General features: G+C 36.3%; 1 protein-coding gene across 1 annotated transcript in view; it reads left to right on the top strand.

Annotated features, from left to right (window-relative positions):
* Il13ra1 (interleukin 13 receptor subunit alpha 1) overlaps positions 1-17799 on the top strand; it is a 57429-nt gene extending 39630 nt beyond the window's left edge. Inside the window, exon 11 of the mRNA XM_004872145.4 lies at positions 15277-17799. Within this exon, the coding sequence (XP_004872202.1) occupies positions 15277-15372 (96 nt within the window). The 3' untranslated portion in view covers positions 15373-17799. The remainder of the gene's footprint in view (positions 1-15276) is intronic.
* The last annotated feature ends 7575 nt before the right edge of the window (positions 17800-25374 follow it).

Below are 25374 nucleotides of genomic sequence, written 5' to 3'. Positions count from 1 at the left end.
GGAATAGATTTTAAGGGAATAGCCCAACAATAGCACAAGAATAACTAATACATAATTTGTTTTCTAATGTGAAAAATTAGAAACCATGAATCATCAACAATCAAGAAAATAAAGAATTAGTTTAAGAAAGATTAGGTTTCAAAGAGTTTACTGTCTTAACACAATACTCAGAAGAGGAAAAAACATTATAAGTGTGTAGCATATTGCGATCCTAATTGTTATACAGTGCCCTAATGCACTCACAAAACAATAAATGGGAGGAAATGAGTCAGAATGAATAACCATCTCTAGGCAGAGGGATTGTGCGTAACTGATATTCTGTGTATCTGAAATTTCCAAATTGTCAATAATTAGATATATTAGTTTTATAATAAAAGAAATCCTGGACAAGTCATTAATGAAGAGAATATTGTAGTCATCCAAGACTGCGAGATAATATGGACTTGAATTTACGTGTTGCCAGAGGAGATTGATGAAAGAGACATGATTCAAGGAAACTCATTATAACTTGATGACTCAGTGTGGGTGATAAAAAGGTGGGGAGAGTAAAAAATAATTTCAGGTTTGCAGGTCTGAGTGATAAAGTGTATGATGGCAACATTGACAGCAAAATCAGGTCAATTATCTTTCTCAGAGATGGGAAAATTGCTTTTTTTCAATTTGCTGTCTAGAGGATAACATGTTGTTTTTGTCCCGATGAGTCAGATAATTCTGCAGTTTAGTGAGGTGGATATACTGACACGATGGACCACTGAGAGCATAAGTGTTTTATTCATAGTGGCTGTAGATCAGTAAACACAATCAGTTCTTTAACATGGAAAATATAATAAAAATATCAGATATAGAAAAGGGTAAGGGAATGAATTTTTATGTCTACTTTTAACCAAGGATATAATCCACTTTCTTTACATGGCTGCAACCATCACAAATTGAACTGCATATGCAAGAAGTCTAACCTTTTACTTCTCCAATCATGGAGTTAGGGAATGAACATACCCCAAAAGATGATCTAATGAGATGGATGTTTACATCTTTAATTACTTCCCTTTAGTTCCAAGTTTACAAACTCTAGATTCTCTTCCAACTTCCTTATTTTAGAGATAGGTACTTTTTAGGGATCACAGAGAAGTTTCTCAAGGATTCTCATATAGAGAGGGAACTGCAGAACCAGGACTAAAACCAGGTAGCCCATAGTTACCAACTCCTAATCCAAAGAAGTAATCCAAGTCCTTTTTAAACACTCTTTACTTTCACACTACACCATCAGTAGTGCTTCTTTAAAAAAGTTTAGATGTGGCCATGAGTAAATTAAACTTTCATTATATTTTTTCCTTAAGGTTTCTAATGTTTTGATGATGTTTTGTTCATCACTGTAGTAATATTTTGGCCAACAACAGTTCTTGCTGTTGCTTTGCTATTTGTGACTAATTGGGCTGATGGCCCTATTTGGGATAGAGGAGTGGGTGGAAGAGGGTGTTGCTTCTTCTCTTTATCTGCATTTCTTTCATCCATACAAGTATCTGTTCTCCAACTTCTTGAGAAACACTTATATTTTCAGTACTGTGCCAGTTTTACATTCCTGATTGGAAAGCAGTTTTTAACATGGAGTTGTCTGCCAAATATTTTTGAATTTTTTTTACTTCAGTATATATCATGAAAAACTAAGAATGTTTTTCTGCATAGCACAAGTGGCATTACTACACTTTAAAAATTACTAATTTCCTAATATTATCTAATACTCAGGAATATCCAGATCTTTTCAACTATCCCAGTTGTCTGGGGACAGATATCATCTAGTCATCCCATTAGTGAGGCTAATATTCATCACTATATTTTAGGTAATAACAATATGTCTCCTCTTGCCATCTATATTTATTTCATCCTTGCTACCTGAAGAAGATTCTTTGTGTGGTGTCGTGTTAGTACTCTGCCAACCCTTCCCCAAATGCTTTTATATCAGTGGATATCCTTGCTTGAGTCAGTCATTTCTTTAGGGCTTATAAAGTGATGATTTTCTCATTCTAGCATTTCAGCTACATTTATAAGCTAGAAATTTTCTATAAAGCACTGCTTTCTGTCATCAAATGAGCTTTTTGGTTATTCTAAAATTTACTTCCTGCTAAAAAAGCAGGATGCATGTTTAATTTTTACTTTTCCTTTTTCAGTTTTTAAAATAAGGAGTTGGACTAATAGCCACCTCAAATGGTACCAAATTATTCCCCTTTGTACGACATTCAACTTGTTATATTTAAAGCTGCAATATTTGTAAGGCATGGTGATCTCTAGTTTATATTGTTCAACTTTCTGTTTACACTGTTGATTGAAGAGGATTGGAGTATGAAATAGGTTAACTTATGTACAAAAAACTGATTTTTCATGGTGCTTAGGTGGATGAAATCCACTTCACTTTGATAGACAATTCACTGTGAGAAATATCCTAAACAAATTTGAAAATAATGTTAAATTGAGACTTAATGTTCTTATTATACTACTAAATTTGGTCATTTCTTTACAGTATAAAAACCCTATATAAGGCATTATTTTTCTAGGCTTAGACGATTAGCAACTGAAAGCCAGTTGTGTTAGTTTCATCAACACTGACTTTTTTCATCTATGATCATTTTTCTTCTTTGGTCATGATTCTGTTGCTGAGTCTATTGCTGATTCTATGGCCAACCTTATTTTTATTTATTTATTTATTTATTTATTATTTTGTACCGGGGATCAAACTCGGAACCTTGCACTTGCAAGGCAGGCAGCAGAACCACTGAGCTAAATCCCTGGCCCGACCTTATTTTTTTGAGAGGCATAAAGAGGTTTATTAGGCAAAATTTGAAGTATACACTCAAAATAGAGTGCAATCCCTCAAGAGAAAAGCACACTATAATCTGGAGTTGGGGATATTTATGTGTTTTGGGGAGTAGAAATCTGTGGAGTTTGTGAATCTATAGAATGCCCTTGGTTTGGTTTACAAGAGAAAAGTGGCAGGCCACCCACCAGTTGATGACCTTATTTTTCTTTAAATTGACAGTATAAGGACTGAATTATAGACTGGTAATCGTATGAATTTGTTTACTTTTTCCACAAGTGATTCTAAAATTAGACTGTCATATAATTAATAAAATTAAATAGGCCAGAGCTTTTGTGTTTGTTCCTTTTGCATTATGTGGACATATTCCATATAGTGTGCAGGAAAAGGCTACAGTGATAATAAAGGAGAAAAATACAAGGAATACAAATTGTAGGAATGAAGCAGCCAATTGAAAAGACTGATGTTTTCTTAGAGGCCATTTCTGCTTCAGTTTTCACTTTATTGAAACAATTGATTATTTTTCTTATCCAACATAGCTAAGCATTGGGTCTAGTAACCAGAAACTAATAAAAGTATTTTCACTGTGCATTTAAAATAATTTTTTCTTTACAAATAAATATATATTTATTGTACAAAATCAAATCCCAGGCAATCAAGAAACAAAGCACACTTAATCCTATCACCTAGAAATAACTATCTGTAATGTTATATGAACAACACAAATAAACAGAAGTGTTCTTACTGATTGAAAGCATAATAGCAACAACAACAATTCATACGTTCTGAACCTTTATTATGTGCTGGATACTTTCCTAAGAACTTTCCCCATTAATATGTCTCCATCCTAAGGTCAGTATATATTATCTTCATTATCCAGCTGAAGAAAGTGAGACAGTAGAATGATATGTATAGCCTGCTCGAGATTACATTTGCTCGAGTATGTAACAGAGCTGAGATCCAAACTTTGCTAACAAGTGACAGAGCTGAGATCTGAACCCTAGGCATCCTAACTCTCCAGTCCACATTTTTAACCAATCTTTTTATGTAATACATTCTAATAAAATTATCATATTGAACTTTATTTGAATTGAACAATTGAGAAAGAAACAGCTGGAACTAAAGAAATTTCTGAGCTTCTGATAAACTAAAAAAATATATATATATTTTGAGGTGGAGTCTTGCTGTGTTGTCCATGGTGGCCTCAAACTCCTGGATTCAAGAAATCCTCCTGCCTCAGCCTCCCAAGTAGCTGAGACTGCAGATGCGTACCACATTCCCAGCTTAAAATATTTTTTAATGATTGTTGAGAAGATCGATTTTTCCATGTGCTCTCCCCATTCACCCTCTACTTTTTTTTTTTTTTTTTGGTACCGGGGATCGACCACCCTCTACTTTTAAAGTAGTCCAGTATCTGCATTGTCATTGCTCTCATATAGAGCCCTCATTTAATCTTCTATATATGGAGATATATTTGATGGTAACTACCGGACTTCAGGTCAATGTCTCTGTCACTTTGGTTGTTTGAAACTCTTAACATTTTCTCAGGAAGGTTTCACAGGATTAGCATTTCCTGAATGATTTACACTTTGATGAGGTTTGCTGCATTTATAATCGAAAAATCACTTAAGCAAGATAGCAAAATCCTATGTCCTAGCATCCATTTTCTTTTGGAATAAAATGTTGTTTAAAAAAAAGCCCTGAAAATATAATTTTCTATGTTAAAACACTTGGTCTTTTTGTCTGCTTGTGAAATTATTTTTTTCTTCAAAATTCAATAATTTTCCAGAGTGTATCTTGGAGATGTTGGTCATTCTGCTTGATTTTCTGAAGTACAGGTTGAGCACCTCTAATCTGAAAATCCAAAATCCAGAATATTCCACCATCTGAAACAATTTGAGCACCAACATGATGCTACAAGTGGAAAATTCCACACAATTAAACTTTGTTTTATGCACAAAATTATTTAACATGTATAAATTACCTGCAGGCTATGTGTATAAGCAAAATAAATGAATTTTGTGTTTAGACTTGGATCACATCCTGAACATATCACATCAATGATATATATGTAAATACTCCAAAATCCAAAATAGTCCCGAATCCCAAAATCTCTGGCTCCTAAGCATTTTGGATAAGGGATATTCAACTAATTCCATTCCTTTTTCTTTACTTGTCTAGATTTGTCATGTCCGCTTAAATAATTTTCATCTACTTTCATGTCTGTTTTATTTAAAAATCCTATCTTTCATCTTCTGTTTCTCTTAAGGTACTGCCTAATTATCTGCTGTGTTTGTCTTATGTTCCTTCTAGCTTAGTCTCCATTTCTGAAATAAAACTATTATTTTTCTTTTACTTTTAATTCTTTCCTAAGTTTTGTTATTTCATTTCTTATTCTGGCTTTTTATATTTTCTTCCATACAATTTACACTTTTCCATATCATGTAAACTTTTTAAGTAGTTCAGCTAGTTTTGAAATGTTAAATTGTAATTTTCACTGATTTTTCATGGACTTCTCTTTCAGGCATGTTTTAATTCTGTGAGGGTATCATTTTGCTGCTAATTTTTACATGAAATTAGTTTCCTAAACTGTTAGAAGGAGGCTTGATTTGGGTTAGATTTTTTTTTCTAATGTTGACTATAGATTTCCATCTTCTATGATTTTTGAGAATTGTTCAAAGTTAGAGTGAATTACTCTGAAATATTCTTGCCCTACTGTTTGCCTTCTCTAATTTTTCTGTTAGTTTTTAAAAAATGTTTAATTATTTTGTTGTTTTTTATTTTTCCCCTTCCCTCCTCCTTCCTTCCTTCTTTCTTTCTGTCCGTCTGTCCATCCATCCATCCATCCATCAATTTCTTCCATATTTTTCTGGGCTTTCTTCTTTCTTATCTCTGTCCTGGCCAATTTGGAGTCCATTCCCACTAGTTTCTCCTGAGTGCAGCTTTACCTCGCAAATGAGCTTAAGTGGTTCATTGTGAGAGTTCATGGGGGTTTAAGCTGTTCCCGGTCTATACCATAGACTCTTTTCCCTCAACCACTAAAGAGGCAGACCCCTCCCATCCACTGCTCTTCTTCACAAATTACTTCACGACCATTTGAGAAAATTACTTTAGATTTCTCAGGTGTCTTGGATGCCACGCTGATTCCTTTTGTGTGTTCTTCCCTAACTGATACTGTTTGGATCTTGTAGGTATCTGGTTTGTCCTAATGTACTCTAATTTGGGGACCCATGAGAAAGTCATTTTCATACAGATTAGTTTAGATTGTATTGGGAAATTTTGGTTTTGCTTTCTTACTTGTTCTACTTCTCTATTCACATCTTTTTTAAATACTGCCATTTGGAGAGATTAAAAACTGCTGTCTCCACTAACTCCCTTCCAGAATTTCTCTGCAAACAACATACTGTGGATAAAATCCTGCCACCTGCCACCTGTTTTTATATAGCCTTTGACCGATTTTGCAGTTTTTATATCCTCCTTTCTCTTTATTCCTTTTTTTCATGGTTCTGGGGCCCTTTTTTTCATGGTGAACCCAGGACCTTACCCACAAAATGCAAGTGCTCTACCGCAGAGCTATATCTTCAGCCTTGTTTTAAACTCTTTGATTGACATTGACAAATCGTCACCCCAAGAGGTTGTACAAGTTAATTCCAATAAAGATACTGACTAAATAATTATGGTGCATCCAAGCAATGAAATATGCAGAGGATAAAGAAAATGGGGTTGTTCTATTTTACTGATGTGTAAGAATATGTAACATATGCTATTGAATGAAATACCAGGTTACCCATGTAGAGGATGATTTTTTCATGTTAAAAAAATGGGAGCATTAGAATATACAAAATTATATTTTTTACAAGAAGGAGAGACAAGAATTAGGTTGTAAAAATTTATACACTTGCCAGTAGTACATCTGAATGGTTGGGCACACTTTTACCAACTTTGGGTTATCTTATTTAAACAAATGATTGCCAAGATGATAGATTGGAAAAGGGAATCTTAGTTTCACATATCAGGTTTCATATTTTGTTTTCTTAAATTATTTTATTGATACATTTTAGGTAAACAACACATTTATATTTTTCATTGGGAACTTGTACCTTTACATGATGCATCTTGGTTCTTATTTTTTCCCCATTCCTAGCCCTCCCTTCACCCCCTCCACCCTTCCCTACTTAAAAAGACTTTATTTCCATTTTTTCCATTTCTCAGCATTTTTCCTTTCCCTTCTTTCCCTTCCCCTGCCCCTCCCACTACCCCTACCCCTTTGGACCTTTTCTTCCTATTTTGCATTATCGATTATTCATTCTAATCATTGGTACATTTTAGGTATACAATATAATGACATTCATCATTGGAAATTTGCACCTTTACATAATCTCTCTTAGTTCTTATTTTCATCCTTGCCCAGCCCTCCCTTCAACCCCTCCATTCCTCCCTATATACAAAGATTTTGTTCCTATTTTTCCATTTCTCACATTAATCCCACTCCCTTCTTTCCTTTCCCTACCCCTCCCACTTCCTTCCCCTTTGCCCCTTTTCTTCCTATTTCACACTACCTATTATACATTTTAGTCCTTATTTACACTTTCAGTTTCTCACACCAGAGAAACTATTCGGTATTTATAAATGTGTGTCCTATTTATTTCACTTCAGAGTATCACCTCAATGTGCATCCATTTAGCTATAAATGCCTCTAATTTTTCATTTTTATGTCTGAGTAGTACTCCATTTTATAAAAACCCCACATTTTCTTTATCCAGTCTCCAGTTGATGGGCATTTGGGCTGTTTTCAAGATTTAACTATCACAAACTGTGCTGCTATGAACATGGGCACACATATATCACTGTGGTATGATTCTTTTAATTCTTTGGGGAAGATTCCCAACAGTGGAATAGCAGGGTCAAATGGGACTTCCAGTCCTAGTTCTTTGAGGTATCTCCATAGGGATTTCCACAGTGATTGTACCAGTCTACATTCCCACCAGCAGTGGAGCAGGGTTCCTCTTTCCCCACTGCCCCGCCAGCATTTGTTATTGGTTGATTTCATGAGAGCAGCCATTCTTTCTGGTGTGAGGTGGAATCTCAGAGTTGTTTTCATTTGCATCTCTCGAATGACCAGTGATGTTGAACATTTTTTCATGGATTTATTTGCTATTTCTACTTCTTTGTCTGAGAAATGTCTGTTCATTTCAGATGCCCATTTTCAGATTTGGTCTTTAAATTTGGGAGGTCTGATCTTTTTAAGTTCTTTATAGATTCGAGATAGTAGACTTTTGTCTGAGGAAAAGCAGGTGAAGGTTTTTTTCCCACATTGTGAGTTGTCTCTTCACACTGCTGGTGGTTTCTCTTGCTGTGCAGAAGGTTTTTAATAAGAAGAGATCCCACTTGTTGATTGTTTGTGCTAGTTCACAGGCAGCTGAGGTTTTGTTCATAAAATCTTTTCCTACACCGATGTCTTCAAGAGTTCCACCTAACCTCTGTTCCAACTGGTTCAGAGTTTCTATTTTAATATTTAGATCTTTAATCCATTTCGATTTTAGTTTAGTTCATGGTGAGAGATATAGGTCTAGTTTTAGTCTTTGGGAAGTTGAAAGCCAGTTTTTCCAGCACCATTTATGAAAGAGGCTATCTTTCCTCCAGTGAGGGTGTTTGGCACCTTTATCGAAGATGAGATGGCTGAGTGTGTCTGGCTTTGTTTCTGCATCTTCTAATCTGTTCCACTGGTCCTCAGGTCAGTTTCTTTGCCGGTACCATGCTGTTTTTATCACAGTAGCTTTGTAGTATAGTTTCAAGTTGGGGCTTGTGATACCCCCAGTCATGTCTCTGTTACCTAGAATTGCTTTTGCTATTCTGGGTCTCTTCTTATTCCAAATGAACTTTTGGATAGTTTTCTCAAGGTCCATGAAGTATGCTGCTGGGATCTCAATTAGAATTGCATTAAATCTATATAGCAGTTTTGGAAGTATGGCCATTTTCACTATATTAATCTTTCCTACCCAGGAGCAGGGGATGTCTGTCCATTTTCTGATATCATCTTCAATCTCTCTTCTCAGAGTGCTATAGTTTTCAGAGAAGAGGTCTTTGATTTCTTTCATTAGGATGATTCCTAGGTATTTCAGTTTTTTGGATGCTATTGTGAAAGGAATTACTTGCCCTATTTCTCTCTCAGTGAGTCTGTCATTCGTGTAGAGGAAAGCTATTGATTTTTGTGTGTTGACCTTGTAACCCGCTACTTGACTGAATTTGGTTATTAAGTCTAGAAGACTTTTGGTGGAGTTCTTGGGGTCTTCTATATACAGTATGGTATCATCTGCAAATAATGACAATTTGACATCTTCATTTCCTATTTTTATTCCTTTTATTTCTTTCTCTTGTCTAATTGCTGTGGCTAATGTTTCCAGAACTATATTGAACAAGAGTGGTGATAGTGGACATCCTTGTCTTGTTCCTGATTTGAGTGTGAAGGATTTCAGTTTTTGACCATTTAGTGTGATATTGGCTGTTGGTTTTTCATAGATGGCTTCTATCAGTTTGAGGTAGAGACCATCTATTCCAATTTTTTGTAGGGTTTATATCATAAATGCATGTTGGATTTTGTCAAATGCTTTTTCTGTGTCTATGGAGATAATCATATGGTTTTTTTCCTTGGTTCTATTGATATAGTGTATTACATTGATTGCTTTTCATATATTGAACCATCCCTGCATCCCTGGGATGAATCCCACTTGATCAGAGTGTATGATCTTCTTGATGATCTTCTGCATTCTGTTTGCCATTATCTTATCAAGGATTTTTGCATCTATGTTCATTAGTGAGATTGGCCTATGGTTCTCCTTTTCGGTTGGGTCTTTCTCTGCTTTGGGGATCAAGGTGATGCTTGCTTCCAGGAATGAATTTGGGAGTTTTGCTTCCCTTTCAATTTCATTGAAGAGTTTAAACAGTAGTGGCAGTAGTTCCTCTCTAAATATCTTGGACAATTCAGCAGTGAAACCATCAGGGCCTGGGCTTTTCTTAGTTGATAAGTTTTTTTATTACATTTTCAATTTCATTGGTTAATATTGAGTTGTTTAGAATTTTTAGGTCTTCTTCATTCAACTTTGGTAATTCATATGTATCAAAGAATCTGTCCATTTCTTCTGTGTTTTCCATCTTATTGGCATATAGGTTGTGGAAGTAGGTATTGATGATCCTCTGGATTTCTGCTGGGTCTGTTGTAATTTCACCCTTTTCATTCCTAATTGCATGGATTTGGACCTTTTCTTTCCTTTTTCTGATAAGGTTGGCTGAGAGTTTGTCAATTTTGATGATTCTTATGAAGAACCAACTCTTGGCTTCATTGATTTTTTGTATTGTTCTCTTAGTCTCCATTGCATTGATTTCTCCTCTGATCTTTATAATTTCCTCCCTTGTATGAACTTTGGGTTTGTCCTGCTCTTCTTTTTCTAGAAGCTTGAGGTTCAGCATCAGGTTGTTTAATTGGGCTCGTTCTGTTTTCCTAATATGCGTATTCACTGCTATGAATTTCCCTTATAAGACTGCTTTCATTGTGTCCCATAGATTCCAATATGTTGCATTGTCATTGTCATTTAATTGAAGGAACTGTCTGATTTCTTCCTTAATTTCCTCTGTGACCCATTGGTTATTCAGAACTGTGTTGTTCAATTTCCACATGTTTATGAAATTTTTCCACTTTCTTTTGCTATGGAACTCCAATTTCATTGCGCTATGGTCTGATGATATACAGGGGATAACTTCAATTCCTTTGCACTTACTTAAACATGTTCTATGTGTGAGTATGTGGTCCTTTTTGGAGAATGACCCATGTGCAGGTGAGAAGAATGTGTATTCTGATTTTGTGGGGTGGAAGACTCTGTAAACATCTGTTAAGTTCATTTGTTCAAGAGTTCGATTGAGTTCTAGTATTTCATTGCTTATTTTTAGTCTAGTTGATCTATCTATTTGTGACAGTGGGGTGTTGAGGTCCCCCACTACAATTGTATTAGTGCATATATGACTTTTCATGTCCGTTAGTATTTGTTTTATATAGTTGGGTGCACTAGTGTTTGGTGCATAGAATTTATGATTGTCATCTCTTCCTCTTGGATTCTTCCCTTTACAAGGATGTAGTGTCCTTCTTTGTCTTTCTTAATCAGTGTTGGTTTGAAATCTACTTGATCTGCAAAGAGGATAGCTACTCCTGCTTTTTTTCGGGTTCCTATCGCATGGAGTATTGTTTTTCACCCTTTAACTTTCAGTCTATGAGTTTCATTTTGAATTAGGTGTGTTTCTCGTATGCAACATATTGTTGGATTTTGCTTCTTGACCCATTCTGCCAGTCTATTTCTTTTGATTGGTGAATTGAGACCATTAACATCGATGGTTATAACTGAAATGTATTGACTTGTCATTGCCATGACTTTTTCTTTTTGTTGGGTTCTCCCCCTTTGCATTTAATTTCTTGTCATGCCAGATGGGTTCATTCTGCTTTGCTTCCTGGGGTTGTGATCCTCAATATCTGTTCCTAGGATATTGTGTAAAATTTTTGGGGTTGCTGATTTGGTATTCATGAAGTTCCTAAGGTGCTCTTTGTCATGAAAGTATCTTATTTCTCCATCCATTTTGAAAGATAGTTTTGCAGGGTACATCAATCTGGGTTGGAGGCTGTTTTCTTTTAGGTCTTGGAATATGTCACTCCAAGGTCTTCTTGCCTTGATGGTTTGTGTTGAGAAGTGTGCTGTGATTCTGATGGGCTTTCCTTTGTATGTGATTTGTTTCTTTTCTCTAACTGCTTGTAGAACTTGTTCTTCTGTTGAGTTTGTGGAATCTTGACAATTATATACCTATGTTTAGATTTTTTTTTATCAAGACTATTTGGAGTCATATATGCCTCACTTATCTGTATGTCAAGTTCTTTTCCCGTGCTTGGGAAGTTTTCTGCCATTACTTCTGTGAAGAGATTTTTTATGTCATCTGCACTCTCTCCTGTTTCTTCATTGAGCCCAATCAGTCTTATGTTATTCTTCTTTGCATCATCTAGCAGCTGCTGGATTGATTTCTCATGTTCCCTTATAATTTTGAAGCAACTTTTCTTTTCGTGGTCATTAATTGCAATCTTATCTTCTATATCTGAAATTCTGTCCTCACATTGGCTCATTCTGCTGTGTAGACTTTCAATGGAGTTTTTCATCTCCTGGAAATCTGTTTGCATTTGTTTTATGGATTCCATTTGTTTCCTATATCAGGATTCCATCATGTTCCTGAGCTCCTCTCTAGATTTATTAATCATGTCTTGCACTAGGAGCACAATCTCTCCTGTTATCCGAGAAATTATTTCTGATTTCATTTTTTCCAGATCCCCTTTTGTTGCCAGTTCAGTGGGTCCAGGTTGTTGAGTATCAGAGTGTTCCATCTCATTTCCCTTTGGGGTTGCTGTAGGTGATCTGGTAGTCTAGTTTTGAGACTTATTTCTGTGTCTTCTCATTTCAACTGGGGGGGGGGGCGGCAGTGCTGTTGGCACCCATGCGGCTCACCTCCTCTGAGCTGGGAGTGGTGGGACAGGGGCCGGGAGCAGAGGGAGGGATGGTGGCCCAGAAGCCCCTTCCTCTGGGCCAGGAGTGGCAGGATGGATGGCGGCCCAAAAGCCCTTTCCTCTGGGCCAGGAACGGCAGGGGGGATGGTGGCCGGGATCCCCTTCCTCTGGGCTGGGAGCATCGGGCTGGATGGTGGCCCAGAAGCCCCTTCTTCTGGACCAGGAGCAGTGGGACTGGAGGCTCAGAAGCCCCTACCTCTGGGCCAGGAGTGGCGGGATGGATGGCGCCCCAAAAGGCCTTTCCTTTGGGCTGGGAGTGGCAGGACAGATGGTGGCCGGGAAGCCCCTTCCTCTGGGCCGAGGTTTCATATTTTTTCATAAGTTTATTGGCTTAAGTGAACTATTTTGTGAAAGTCTTGTACCCTGTCTGGTTTTCCTCTATGGTATTCACCTTTTTTCTTGGTGGTTTATAAAGTTTTTCTGTCATATATCAATCCCTTGGCTTATCCATTTATGCCTTTTTATTGTATTTAGATTGATTAATGATGTACAAAATATTTTCACTTTTTCTCTACTAAAATCTCCTGTATTTTTATGTATAGAAAGTCCTTTCCACTATATATATATTCATTCCTTTATATATTTTTCTATTACTTGATTTTGTTTTTTACATTTAGGTCTTTAATTCATCAGGTGTTTATTTGTGTAATCTATGAGGTAGATTACTTTTTATTGCTGTTTTTCAAATGCCTGGCCAGTTGTCTTGGTGCTATTTATTGAATAAGCCATTATTTTGAGGTCATGTAATTTTTCAGATTGTTTTAATTAGAAGTCTTTGCATTTCAGATTTTTAAAAAATTAAGCTTGCTGAAGTATAATTTATATGCAATAAAATTTGCTCTTTTTAAGTATCCAATTAGAAGTGTTTTAGCAGATGTGTACAATTTTGTACCCACTGCTCCAATTGATATATACAATGTTAGCAAGGTGTAGTGTGTTGTAACCCCAACACTTTGGGAGGCTGAGACAGGAGGAGTTCAAGCCCAGCCTGGGCAACTTAACAAAAGCCTGTCTCGAAAAAGAAAAAAAACAAACAAACAAGGCTGGTAACGTAATTCAGTGCCAACTCCCTGGGTTAAATCCTCAGTGCTGCAAGACCAAAAAAGAAGGAGGAGGAGGAAGAGGAAGAGAAGGAGGAAGAAGAAGAAGAAAAAACTATTTTTGGCATACCCCGAATGTTCCCTCATGCCTCTTTACAGTCAGCTCCCTTCCTGATCCTAGACCTTGGCAAGCACTGATTTATATTCTGTCCCTAAAGTTTCACCTTTTCCAGCATGTCATTTATATAAATGGAATCATAAAATGCATAGCTTTTGAATCTGGCTTCTTTCATTTAGCATAATACATTTATGAGACATCTGTGTTTTTGCATATTTCAATAGTTCATTCCTTTTTATTGCTAAGCAGTATTCCTTGGTATTGCTGTACCATAGTTTATTTAGCCATTCACTTTTCCAAGAACATCGGGGCTGTGTCCAGTTTAGGGCTATTATAAATCAAGCTGGTATAAACATTCCTGTAGAAATCATTGTGAACATGTTTTAATTTCTTTGGGGTAAGAAGAAGTGAGTGGGACTTATGGGTCATGTGGTAAGCACATGATTAGTTTTATAAGAAATAGGCTGTTTGCCATAGTGACTGTACTATGCATTTTCACCAACAGTAGGTGAGAGAACCAGTTACTCTGCATCCTAATCGGCACTTGGAATTGTCAGTATTTTTAACTTTAGCCACTCTACTAGGCATGTCAGTGTTAAATAATTTGGATATTTCAAGTGTGTTTTCCAACTTGTCTCTCATAAATTCTCTAAGACAGGATGCTCCTAACTTGCTTGGTCCATCTCTAGTTGCACAACCTGCAGCAGCTGAATAGTCATAGTTGCTCTTGTTTCTGTTTTCCTTATTTCTGTTTCTTTCCCTAAGCTTAAAGAACCATAGACTATCAAAACAAAAAAGGAGCTTAGACATAATCTAATGCAGGGGTTGGCAAAATATTTCAGGAAAGGCCCTAGTAGTCAAAATTTTTGGTTTTGCAAGCCATTCAGTCTCTGTTACAGCTCAACTCTGCTGTTATAGCATGAAAACAGCTATAGGCAATACAGAACAAATGAGCATGTTCCATAAAAATTTACTCACTGAAGCAGGCAGCTAGCAATATCGGCCTGTGGGCAGTAGCCCCCCGCCCCCACCCGGTTTAGTTTAACAACTTTATTTTTATAGGTGAGAGAATGGAGCCCAGATTTCACCCTTTCCCCAGATTTACAAGTAAAGAAGGCAAGTTCCAGGATACTGGCTTTCACCATAAGAGACATGCTTGAATTGTATTCAGAGTGAACTTGCCTTATGTGTAATGTCTAACAGTTGATGTTAGGTAAAGCTACACCTTTCAGACGTTTTAAGTGCACTAAGACTTTTAGGGTATCCTATATGTTGCCTTTGCTCTAGATGTTAATTGACTTTTTAAGCTTGTTATAAACATCACTGGAGCAATGGCCAAATTTGAGTGGTAAGAAAACAAAGGTAATAAATGTCCAAGTGAAAACAGTTAAAATAAGAAATGCATGCTACCCTTTTTTTCATCTTCAAAGGCTGTTTCTAATTCTGAAAATGTCCAAATTTGTGTATCTCTTGAGACCAATAAATATGCAACATTCCCATGCTTTTCCAACCTTTAATGTTAATTCTTGATTATTTTGTTGTATTAATTGTTAAAACAGATGGATATTCTTAAATCAGGAAACAAAAACCAGGAAAACATACTCATGATTCCACACATGCAGACCTAAAAATAAGCATTGGCTGTGAGTTCTCAGAAAAGGAACATTGCTAACATTGCTTAGAAAAATCATCATGTATGTTTTTTCTTCCCTTGCAGCACTGGAAGAAGTATGACATCTATGAGAAGCAATCCAAAGAAGAAACTGACTCTGTAGTGCTGATAGAAAACCTGAAAAAAGCTCTCAATGATTAGGATAATTTATTTTTGCTTTCAGTGTGACCTTGTGAAGATTCGTCATATTCTCCATTTGTTATCTGGGTACTCATTAAATAGAAACCGAAATTACTGGGCCCTTTAAAAACAGGTGGCTCTTAAGAGCCACAAGTTTTTGTGTGAGTCATACATCAGAAGAACTAAAAATAATGGGCCCTTTGGAGATGAGAGAGGAGTTATTCTTATTGAATTATAAAGGCAGGCATCCTTTGCAAAGTCTTCAAACTAAGAGACAAAGCAAAAAGTGATGATAGCAGTAGAGTTTAATCTTATTGAGAGCCATGACAACTTCCTAAGGGATTTATGCTTGATGCATATTTTTGTGCCAAGTAACACCAAGAAATTTTATTTGTAAGAGAACTTATTTTTAGATGTAAATGCTAATGCTGAATGTGACTCACAGGGAATATCTAGCAACCAAAATTGATACCACCTGAAATCTATTGTTTGGATCCCATTGAATAATGTTTGTGGGTACTAAAACTCTTTAGAAGTCTGGAAATATCCATTGTGATAATATTTTCCTCTGCTTTTAAAGCTCCAGAAATCAGTGTTGGCCATGATAATAAAAAAATGTAGAAAAGTCGAGCCAGCTTCTTTACCAAGAGCATTCCATGCTATTGCAGGTTTTTAAATTTGATGGAGCAGAATCACTCACTGGGTATTAGAGTTTGAACCAAGGAATCTCTAATGATGTATTTTTCTTCACTTCTGTTACTCAGATCAAATATTGGTTACATGTTTGGCCTGTGCTCCATCCCCAGGTGTAAGGGACACCCCCACACTGGCTTACAATCTAGTTGGGACTCCTCAGTTCTTACCACTTCTTTTATCTCCAGCCAGTCATTTCTCAGACTTTTCAACTCCCCAACTCCCATACCAGTATTGCCTTTTGCCCTCTTCGTCATTCCCTTCCTTATGATCTTTTGAGTTTCATTAGAAATTAGGAAATAAATCTGCTCAGAACACCTAAAGGAGCAGAGAGGAATTTGCATCTCAGGTATAGTGTGAATAGACTGAGAAACAGTGACTAATTCTTACATATTTTGTAACTTCCATGAGAGTCTGCAATTGTTGAGGGTTTTCAGCATTTGATATATCTTTATGCATTTTCTAAACAGCAATGAGATATTATCTTCACTTAGAACTTAGCTATTTACTTGAGAAAAAAGGTATAGTTGTATTCATTTCTTTGTCTATAAGATGGGCCCTAGATTCCTTTTTTCCCTGCCACAAATGGTTATGTAGATTTTATGTGTTATATTGATAGCCAGGGCTCCAACATATATACTCATTTTTTGCATATGTTAGGGTTCCATTCTCCCCCATTCCTACAATGTATGCACATATATTCCTTCTATTTCCTCCAGATTTAAAGAAGTAAATGAGAGGTATCTCCCCTTTTCTGTCTCATACACAGGTTCAGATTGCTAGTTGTAACTTGAGAACATTATATCACACGTTGTCCAAACATTTACCAGTTCATATTAATAAAATAATGCTACTTGTAATGCCTGTTCTTAGGGCAGGGGAGATAAGAGGTCCCTATTTTTCACAAGTTTGGACAGACATGGTAGCCTGCCCCTATAAAAGCAGAAGAGCCCTGTGTCCTGAGGAAATTGGAATGGGTGGTGTTTCCTCCCTGTGTTTTTAGTATACAAGTGACATTGAGGCTGGGATACAGGCATAATAAGTGTTCACTTTATTGTACTATTCACTAGAAAGAATACTTGGTTTTCCTGTGTAGAAATGAGATTACTTCCGACTTTATAATTCTGTGAAGCAAAACACCAAAATGTCTCAACCAAAGCCATTTTTACTGTTAACCTATTTTGATGGCATGAGGAGGAGGCTTAGAAATTTCAAAGGAACTACTGATAGTGATAGCCATGCAGCCTATAAGTGGGGAAGTCATATTTTGCTTCTATCCTCCTCTTTTAGCAGTAAAATAGTTAAGAGAGAAGGGGGCAGTAAATTATGGGAGTAAGTATAATTGTGAAGTTGCTAAAAAGTAATCTCCAGGTCATAGGAACTGATAGAGGAATCAATATATTACCTATAGGAAAATAGCAGGGTCATATTTTACCGTTTCATCTGACCTACATGTTTCTCCCCCCATATACCCAAGAAAACCCATTGTAAGGATTGTCATTCTTACTCTTTTATTCAGAAAGGTTTTATGCATCTGGGCACTGAAGGTATACATGAAACAATGTTAACATTTTTGGTAATGTCTTGAATTAGGGTCAGTTTTGCTTCTTATATGAATGCTTGAGAAAAATAAATATAAATTGTCTTTTTGTATGTCACCTAAATGCTTTCCTTTGGTCTTATTTTGGGGGAAAGTATTGTAAGGAGTGGGTGGTGGAGCAAATTGGAGTTGAAAGAATAAACACTGTAAAAATATTCCAAGGTTGCTGTTTTATTATCATTTATTAGAAGCTTCCTTGCTGTTCTGCTGTCCCCATGTTTTCTGATAACGCATGTACTTAGTTTAATATTAGTACTGTCTTTGCAGATAGCACATAAAGGGACTTAAGTATTCAATAAATTGTAGTTATAATAAATACTGGAAATGCAGAACTGGTCCTTTCCAATATTAAACTGAACATAGAGTTCAGTATGCTTGCTGTCATGTTTTGCATGATATATACAATATACTGTCGTGGTATATGTGATGGGGGACCTCTAGTTACAGATTAATCATAACAGTACATTAGATTTGAGACTAAGAATCAGTGTTCAGTAGTTATCCTCTTAAGAAATAGTAATATAGTTTCATATTTTGTATAATACAGCAACATGATTTGAATGTTACAGAGAATTTTTTCTCACTTGTACTAATTTCTAAGAGCATATCTGTAGCCAGACCACATTTGTTAATTACTGCGTCTCTACCAGATCCAAACCTTAGAATTAATCAGGTGCCAATCAGGTTATTTCTGTAACTATTTGAAATTATCTGGGAAGATTCTGGAAACCCGTGTCTAGGTAATTATAGTTGTTTGTTTAAATAAGAAACCTCTTTCTAATTTTTAACATATCACCACTGAGTATTATGATGGAAATCTTTTAACTGGGGACTCTTATGATCATACATCTGTATAAAGTTTATGGAAACCAAATTTCTGTAGCTACAAATATGCTCATCTAGTTTTAGGAGGGAGAGGAGCTAAAATGATTTAAGCACATTTGCTTTCCAAAGCGTTTTACCATTTTGTCGTTACCATGAATTCTGACTTTTAAAAACATGGACCTTTTTACTGATATGAATAGCATATTGTGCTACTAGGATATCTATTAGTCGTTGTAGAAGAAAGTGTGGAAACAAAAGCATTTATTCCAGAACTCTGTTTTCTTTCAACCTTAATGATTAGGCCAAGGAATAACTTTTTTGTAAATACTGTAACTAAATCTTGGTATGCTTTTAATTTACACAAGAGTGGAGTTTTACTGACATCTAGATATGCTAGATATTTTTGACATCAAGCCCCAAGATGATTTCTTCCTGAAGGTTCTTTGGTCTTTAACTGTCTTTCCCAATGGTCACATTTTTGGCTTATCATTAGCAACAAGAGAACATTTCACTGTGAGTTTTCAACATGTGTTAGGTAAACTATTGTATAAAAAGAGAAAAATCAATAGTTTTGAGTGGCTACCATGTACCAAGTAACATGTATTATTTCATTCCCTATGTCAGTCCCACGAGATGGGTTGCATTATGTTCATTTTAGAGATGAAGAAACTGAGACATAAAATGGTTGAATTCTGTTGCAAAATCACACAGCTAGTAAATAACTGAGACAAAATTGGAATACAAGTCAGCTTGATTTTGAAGCTGTATAAGATAGCCAGTGATGTATTTATTCATTTACTCAAGGACCAAGCTGTCTAAAGAAGAAACACCTTATCATACATTATTGTCAAATTGTTTATCAACTGGAAGACTGGGAATTTAAATCATTTAATTGTAAGGTAAACTTTTAGTACTATCTTAAGATTTATTTGTGCATTCATTCATCTATGTGCCAGGCAAGGTGCTAGATAATAGGAATGAAGTTTGGCTTAATATCAGGTGACTAATTAAGGGGTGTCTACATTGGAAAGGAGAAAGAAATCTGGATTTGAACTTAGATGTTCCAGAAGAACTTGGGCAAGTATCTCTCCCTGTCTGGGTATGTTTTCCCATCTGTAAAATGAAGATGTCAGACTTAGTTATCCCATACACAACAGTGGCCATGAATTGTTATTATGGCTTATATCTAGATGTCCCTGCAAAGCCTCATGCACTCATAGAGGGGGCTTTTAGGAGGTGGCTGGATCATGGATGTGTGATACTGAGTTTAAGGGTGTGGAGTACTGGGTTAGTCCACTAATTGGTTTATCATCGTTCTGGGTGTGGATAATGGGAAGGCCATGCTTGGTATAAGTGGCACCATCCAATAGGCTTGTAGCCTGAATAGAATAAAAGAGAAGCAGAGGGGAGGCTTGTGGCTTCCTGCTCTCTACCTGCCCTATTATGCACTGATTCTCCTCTTTCATGCCCCTCTGCCATACCACCCTGCCTTGCAGCCAGCTGACTACGGACTGAACCCTCTACAAACTATAAGCTAAAATAAACCTTTCCTCCTTTAACTTTGGATGTCAGGTATCTTGTTTCAGCAATGAGAAAAGTAGCTAAGACAATTGTGGAACTCATTTAGAAACAAATCTTTTCTATGAACATTAATTCTCTGACCATAGGCAGGTCCTTTTCCTTCTCTGGCTGTCAGTATTCTTATTTGTACAATAAGGTTGGACTAGATTAACTTTATTCATTTTGACATACATTATTAAGGCTAAGATGATGACTTTTGTTTTACAAATTGAGAAAAAATGTTTAAATAGCTAGTGATTAGCAATAACTGCCAAAGTAACCAGAAGAGTAGGCCCTTTAGTCCAATGAGAATAACAAAAGAATTGATACCATTTGTGTTAGTTTTCTCTTGTTGCGGAGACAAAATACCCAACACCCAAAGTTAGAGGGGCAGGGGTTTATTTGGCTTACAGTTTGTAGAGGTTTCAGTCCCTAATTGGCTGCCTCCAAGGTAGGGATGACAAACAGGCATCACAGAGGAGAAACAACATGGCATGCACAAGGTGGCAAAGGCAACCAGGGGGTTTAACAGCATCTTTCTGCTCCTTATTCAGACTACCAGGATTAGGGTGCTACCAAATTAATCACTCACATGTAGTGTTTTAGTAATCACATGGCCTTAACCCAAGCATCACACATTCCAGATTCAACTACCTCTGAAAAAGAAAGTTCCACTTCATCTGCATGAGGCCTTGGGGGGACATCTAAACACAAACCATAACACCATTGGATGAGCCCCATGGTCCACTCAGGAGTTTCACAAGTGGCTAGCATGGTTGTGCCTAACAAATATCTAACATGCTTGGCAGATCTTAGGTCATTTACCCTAAAAACATAAACGATAGATTGCTTGTATAATGACATTTGATATATTACCTAAAATAGAATCCATTTTGAATTTAGTACTTGTAAATTTGGTAATTGAATTTGACTTTTGATTTTTATTTCATCAAAAGAATGCATATACATAATTTTAAAACTCAGAGCATATTATAGAGCTTGCTATGGTTTGGCTCTTAAGTGTCCTCAAGAGTACATGTGATAAAGGCTTATTTCCCATGTGGCACTCTTGGGGGTGGGGGGGTGGAAACCATTTAAGAGGTAGGACCTAGTAGGAGATCTTTGGGTCATAGGACACATGCCCTCAAAATGGGTAGTGGGACCATATCCCCTTCATCTTCTTCTCCCTTGCTTCTTGGTCATGCTTTGCCACTATACTGTGCCATTGCAGGGCCAAAGCAACAGGAATAACCAATCATGGACTGAAACTTCTCACACTCTGAACCAAAATAAGTCTTTTCTCTTTATAAGTTGATTGATCGTCTCAGGTATTTGTTATAAAAATAGAAATGTGACGAACACAGTGCATCATTAAGAAACAGCTGCACCCTACTCTACCCCTCCTTATCCCTGATTCCTGCTCTGAGAAAAGATATCCATACTCTACTTCCTGGAAACTGTGAAAACGGAAGTTTACACAGCAAATGAGACTTTGAAGATGTAATTAAGATTACAGACCTTAAAATAGGGAGGATTTCCTGGATTTTTCTGGCTGGGTCCAACCTTGAGCCCTTAAAAGCAGAGAAATCTTTCATGAAAAAAGAGGAAGAGGAATTTGAAGCATGAAAAAAGGTTCAAATGCTCTTACTGGCTTGAGGATGTAAGAGACCATGTAGAAAGTGTGAGAAGGATCTGAATACTGCCAATTACGTGGAAGCCTGGAAACAGTCTTCCCCAGAGCCTCCATATAGAAAGAGTGGCAGACACCATGATTTTGGTGTTATGAAACCTTGAGAGGATAACTTAGCCACATAGTGTTGGACTTCTGACCTACAAAAATGTGAAGTAAAAGTTTGGTTGTTTTTAAATGACTTTTAAACATTTTTAGAAATTTCTTTTGTTATACTTCTGAATATCACCCTAATACTTAATTCTGTTTCTTATTTCTATGTCGTTTCAGAGGTCTAGTCCTAATTTCTGCTTGGTAAGATGAGGAATTAGCTAGGTTTTCTTTCCTTCGTTCCTTCCCTCCTTCCTTCCTTTTTGGGGGAGACGGTGCTAGAGATTGAACCAAAGGCCTGATGATAGCTTTATGATAGCTTTCTTTATGGTGCTAAAGATTGAACTGAGGGCCTGATGATAGCGTTACACACACACACACACACACACACACACACACACTTCTACAGATATGAAAAATTGGTTAAAATATTCAGTACTTCAATTATACCATGTAAATATTGCTCATATTTGATGCATGTAGATACCATTAATATATTTCTTCTTTATTTCCCCAAATTTTCTCTTTGTTTGATTTTTCTATGTAGTTGTTATGAGTTCAACTCTAAACTTTCTGACCCATAAAATTCCACTCGATATAGTCAAACATATTAGGTAATTTATGAGTTCCATTTATTTGTCTTAGAGAGTGCCCTCTTGGAATTCGTGCCCTCCTGATCATTCTGGAATGGTTATTTTTTTAGATTTGCCATATAGCTCTCAACCAGGGAATCCCCTTTGCTTTTCTTCTATGTTAGCTTTGGTTCTTTTTTTTTTGTACCAGGGATCGAACTCGGGACCTTGTGCTTGCGAGACAGGTGTGGTGCTACTGAGCTAAATTCCTGGCCCTAAATTTTTTTAATTCATTAAATTGATTGGTACATTTTAGGTATAAAATATGGTGACATTCATCATTGGAAATTTGTACCTTTACATGACATATCTTTGTTCTTATTTTAAATCCTTCATTGTTTTATCTGTGGCTTTATGTTGTAGTTTTCCTGGACCATACTCTTTGCTGACTTCCTTAGAAAGGTTGTACTGGAATTGATTTTAACAAAATCCTTATCTGAATATATCTTCACACATGATTAAAATTTTCACTAGGTGAAGAATTCCTCTTTGGAAATAACTTCTTCTCAGAACATTGAAAATATTATTCTACTGTGTTATTATTTCTAATGTTGCTTTGGAAAAGTCTGGTTCTCTAATGTATTCCAATTTTCTACATATAAATTTCTTTTTTCTTCAAGATTTTCTTTTGACCCTTAGTGTTTGAAATTATATGTCTTATTGTGAATCTTCTTTTATTTACTGGGCTAGGGTTTTATGAGCCCTCTCTTTCTTTTTACATTTTATTAGTGTGTGTTAATATTGCATGATGATGGGGCTTCATTTAACATATTTTTAATCAATTTCAATCCCATTATCCTGATTTTCCTCTCCCCACCCCTCCTCCTCCTCCTCAATTGCCCTCTTCCCTATCTCTAGAAATCTACCTCCTGGTTTTCTGTTCTTTCCACTTTATTTTATTTATTTTTTAGGTTTCTCATACAAGAGAAATCATGTGACATGTAGATTTCTAAGTCTGGCTAATTTCACTTAATATGATAATTTCTGTTCCGTACATTTTCCTGCAGATGATATGATTTTGTTCTACTTTATGGCTGAGCAATAATATTCCATTGTGTGAAATACCATTTGTGGGCTGTTTCAATCTAAAAATTCATTTTTCTTTTTTTGTGATTGAACCCAGGACCTTCACACTAAGCTGCATCCCTACCACTACCACCACCACCCATTTAAATTTTGAGACAGGTCTCACTAATTCCCTCAGTTTCCCAGATTGGACTTGAATTTTCAGTCTTCCTGCTTCAGCTTCCCAGAGTGCTGGGATTACAGGTGTGTAGCACCATGACTGACTTCACCCTTTATTTTTGAAACATTTGGTTATACTATTTCAACCAATATCTTTTTTATTTTCTCTATTTCTAGTATTTCTATTGGTTAGATATTGGATTTACTAAATGGATTCTCAAACTTTCATATCTTTTTTCCATGTTCCATTTATTTTGACTTTTGGTGGCACTTTTTGGAATATTTCCTCAATTTGATCTGAGTCTCAGTTTTCATCTGTAAATTTGATAAAAGGCTCCGCCTCATAGGGTCATTAGGAGATGCTGAAATAAAACATGTAAAGTGATTAGCACAGTAAACTTTAATAAATGGTAGTTGTAATTACACATACTGTTATACTGGAACCAATTCCTTTTCCCTTTTTATGTGAAAATGACAATTCTGGTGGAAGCAATATATCTTGTTTTTATAATATCATATTATACTTTAACATTTATCTTCATTGAACTGAATTTGTAATAGCATGACATTTTCAATTACATTATTTTTAGAAAAAATTATACAGTACAAATCCAGTTAACATGTTAACTCTTTTATGCTTCTAAAAACACTTAAAATCAGAAATAGTTTTTTCTTTATACTTTTCATTCTCTCCACCCTCCCCTCATCTCTTGGGTAGGTGTGAACTGGAACAAATGCTGCTGGATAGCTGTTCCTTGGCAAATTAGCTAAGTTTGGAGCCCAAATTAACCATTTTCCCAGGATGGGAGTGCAGTGTACACACGAAACCTATGATGGTTGCCAGAAATTCTACCATGCATCCTAAAATAAGACAGGCCAGTAAATGGGTGCAGTGAAGAGGCTAATGGATGTTAACAAGCCTCAAACTCCAGAAGAGACCTGGATTAGGTGTGAAATTCACAGACAAGTGTGGCCCTGTCCGCACTTGGCGGGGGGGGGGGGGGGGGCGGGGGCGGCATGCAGACTAGAATTAAAATTACAGAAAAAGATCTGTAAATTGGGAACAATCTAGTTTTGCAACTTGTTTGTTCAAGCAGGGGTGATATTAAAACTATATGACATGGGCACCAACCAATCAGCTGAGATGGTAGCTCCAGCTACTTGGTAGATATGTGTCAGTCCTGGATTTAGCAGATACTTATTGAGTAATATTGAGTACTATGTACCTGTATGGTTCTAGGCATTGTGTGATGCTGGGCAAGTTACTTCCTTTCTCTGAGCTTCAGTTTTCTTACCTGCAGGGAAGAAAAAGAGTAAGTGATCCATAAGGGCCCCTTTGGTTCTGAAACTCGCAATCAATGAAATGGTACTTTTGATTAATTTTTGGAAATAAGAGAAACAGATATAGAGAAAGAGCAGCTGACCCAAGACTTGTAGATTTCAAAATGTAGAAAAAACTCAAAATGATTTTATGAGTTGTTTGACTTGAGAATTGAACTAAGAATGACTTCTACATGTCTTATCTCTATTATGTTTCCGAAGGTACTACAGAAAAGACAAAGGTAACCCTAATCAAACCATGAGTTTGTTTTATAGCCTTGACATTGAAGTTACATCCCACTAGCTCCCAGCAGTGTCTTAACATAAGGCATACTCAATCCCCCTTCAGAATCAACTACTATTTGTTTGGGTTTTTTTAAAGTATCCTCTGTCTAGCTGCTATCACACCCAAAACCTTTCTCTCAGTG

The sequence above is a fragment of the Heterocephalus glaber genome, unplaced genomic scaffold (genome assembly GCF_053883595.1).
Source record: "Heterocephalus glaber isolate CG9 unplaced genomic scaffold, H.glaber_assembly_v1.0 deba00001730, whole genome shotgun sequence".
NCBI classification, from domain to species: Eukaryota; Metazoa; Chordata; class Mammalia; order Rodentia; family Bathyergidae; genus Heterocephalus; species Heterocephalus glaber.
The sequence above is the reverse complement of the archived record's forward strand: the minus strand, read 5'-3'. Positions and strand labels throughout refer to the sequence as shown.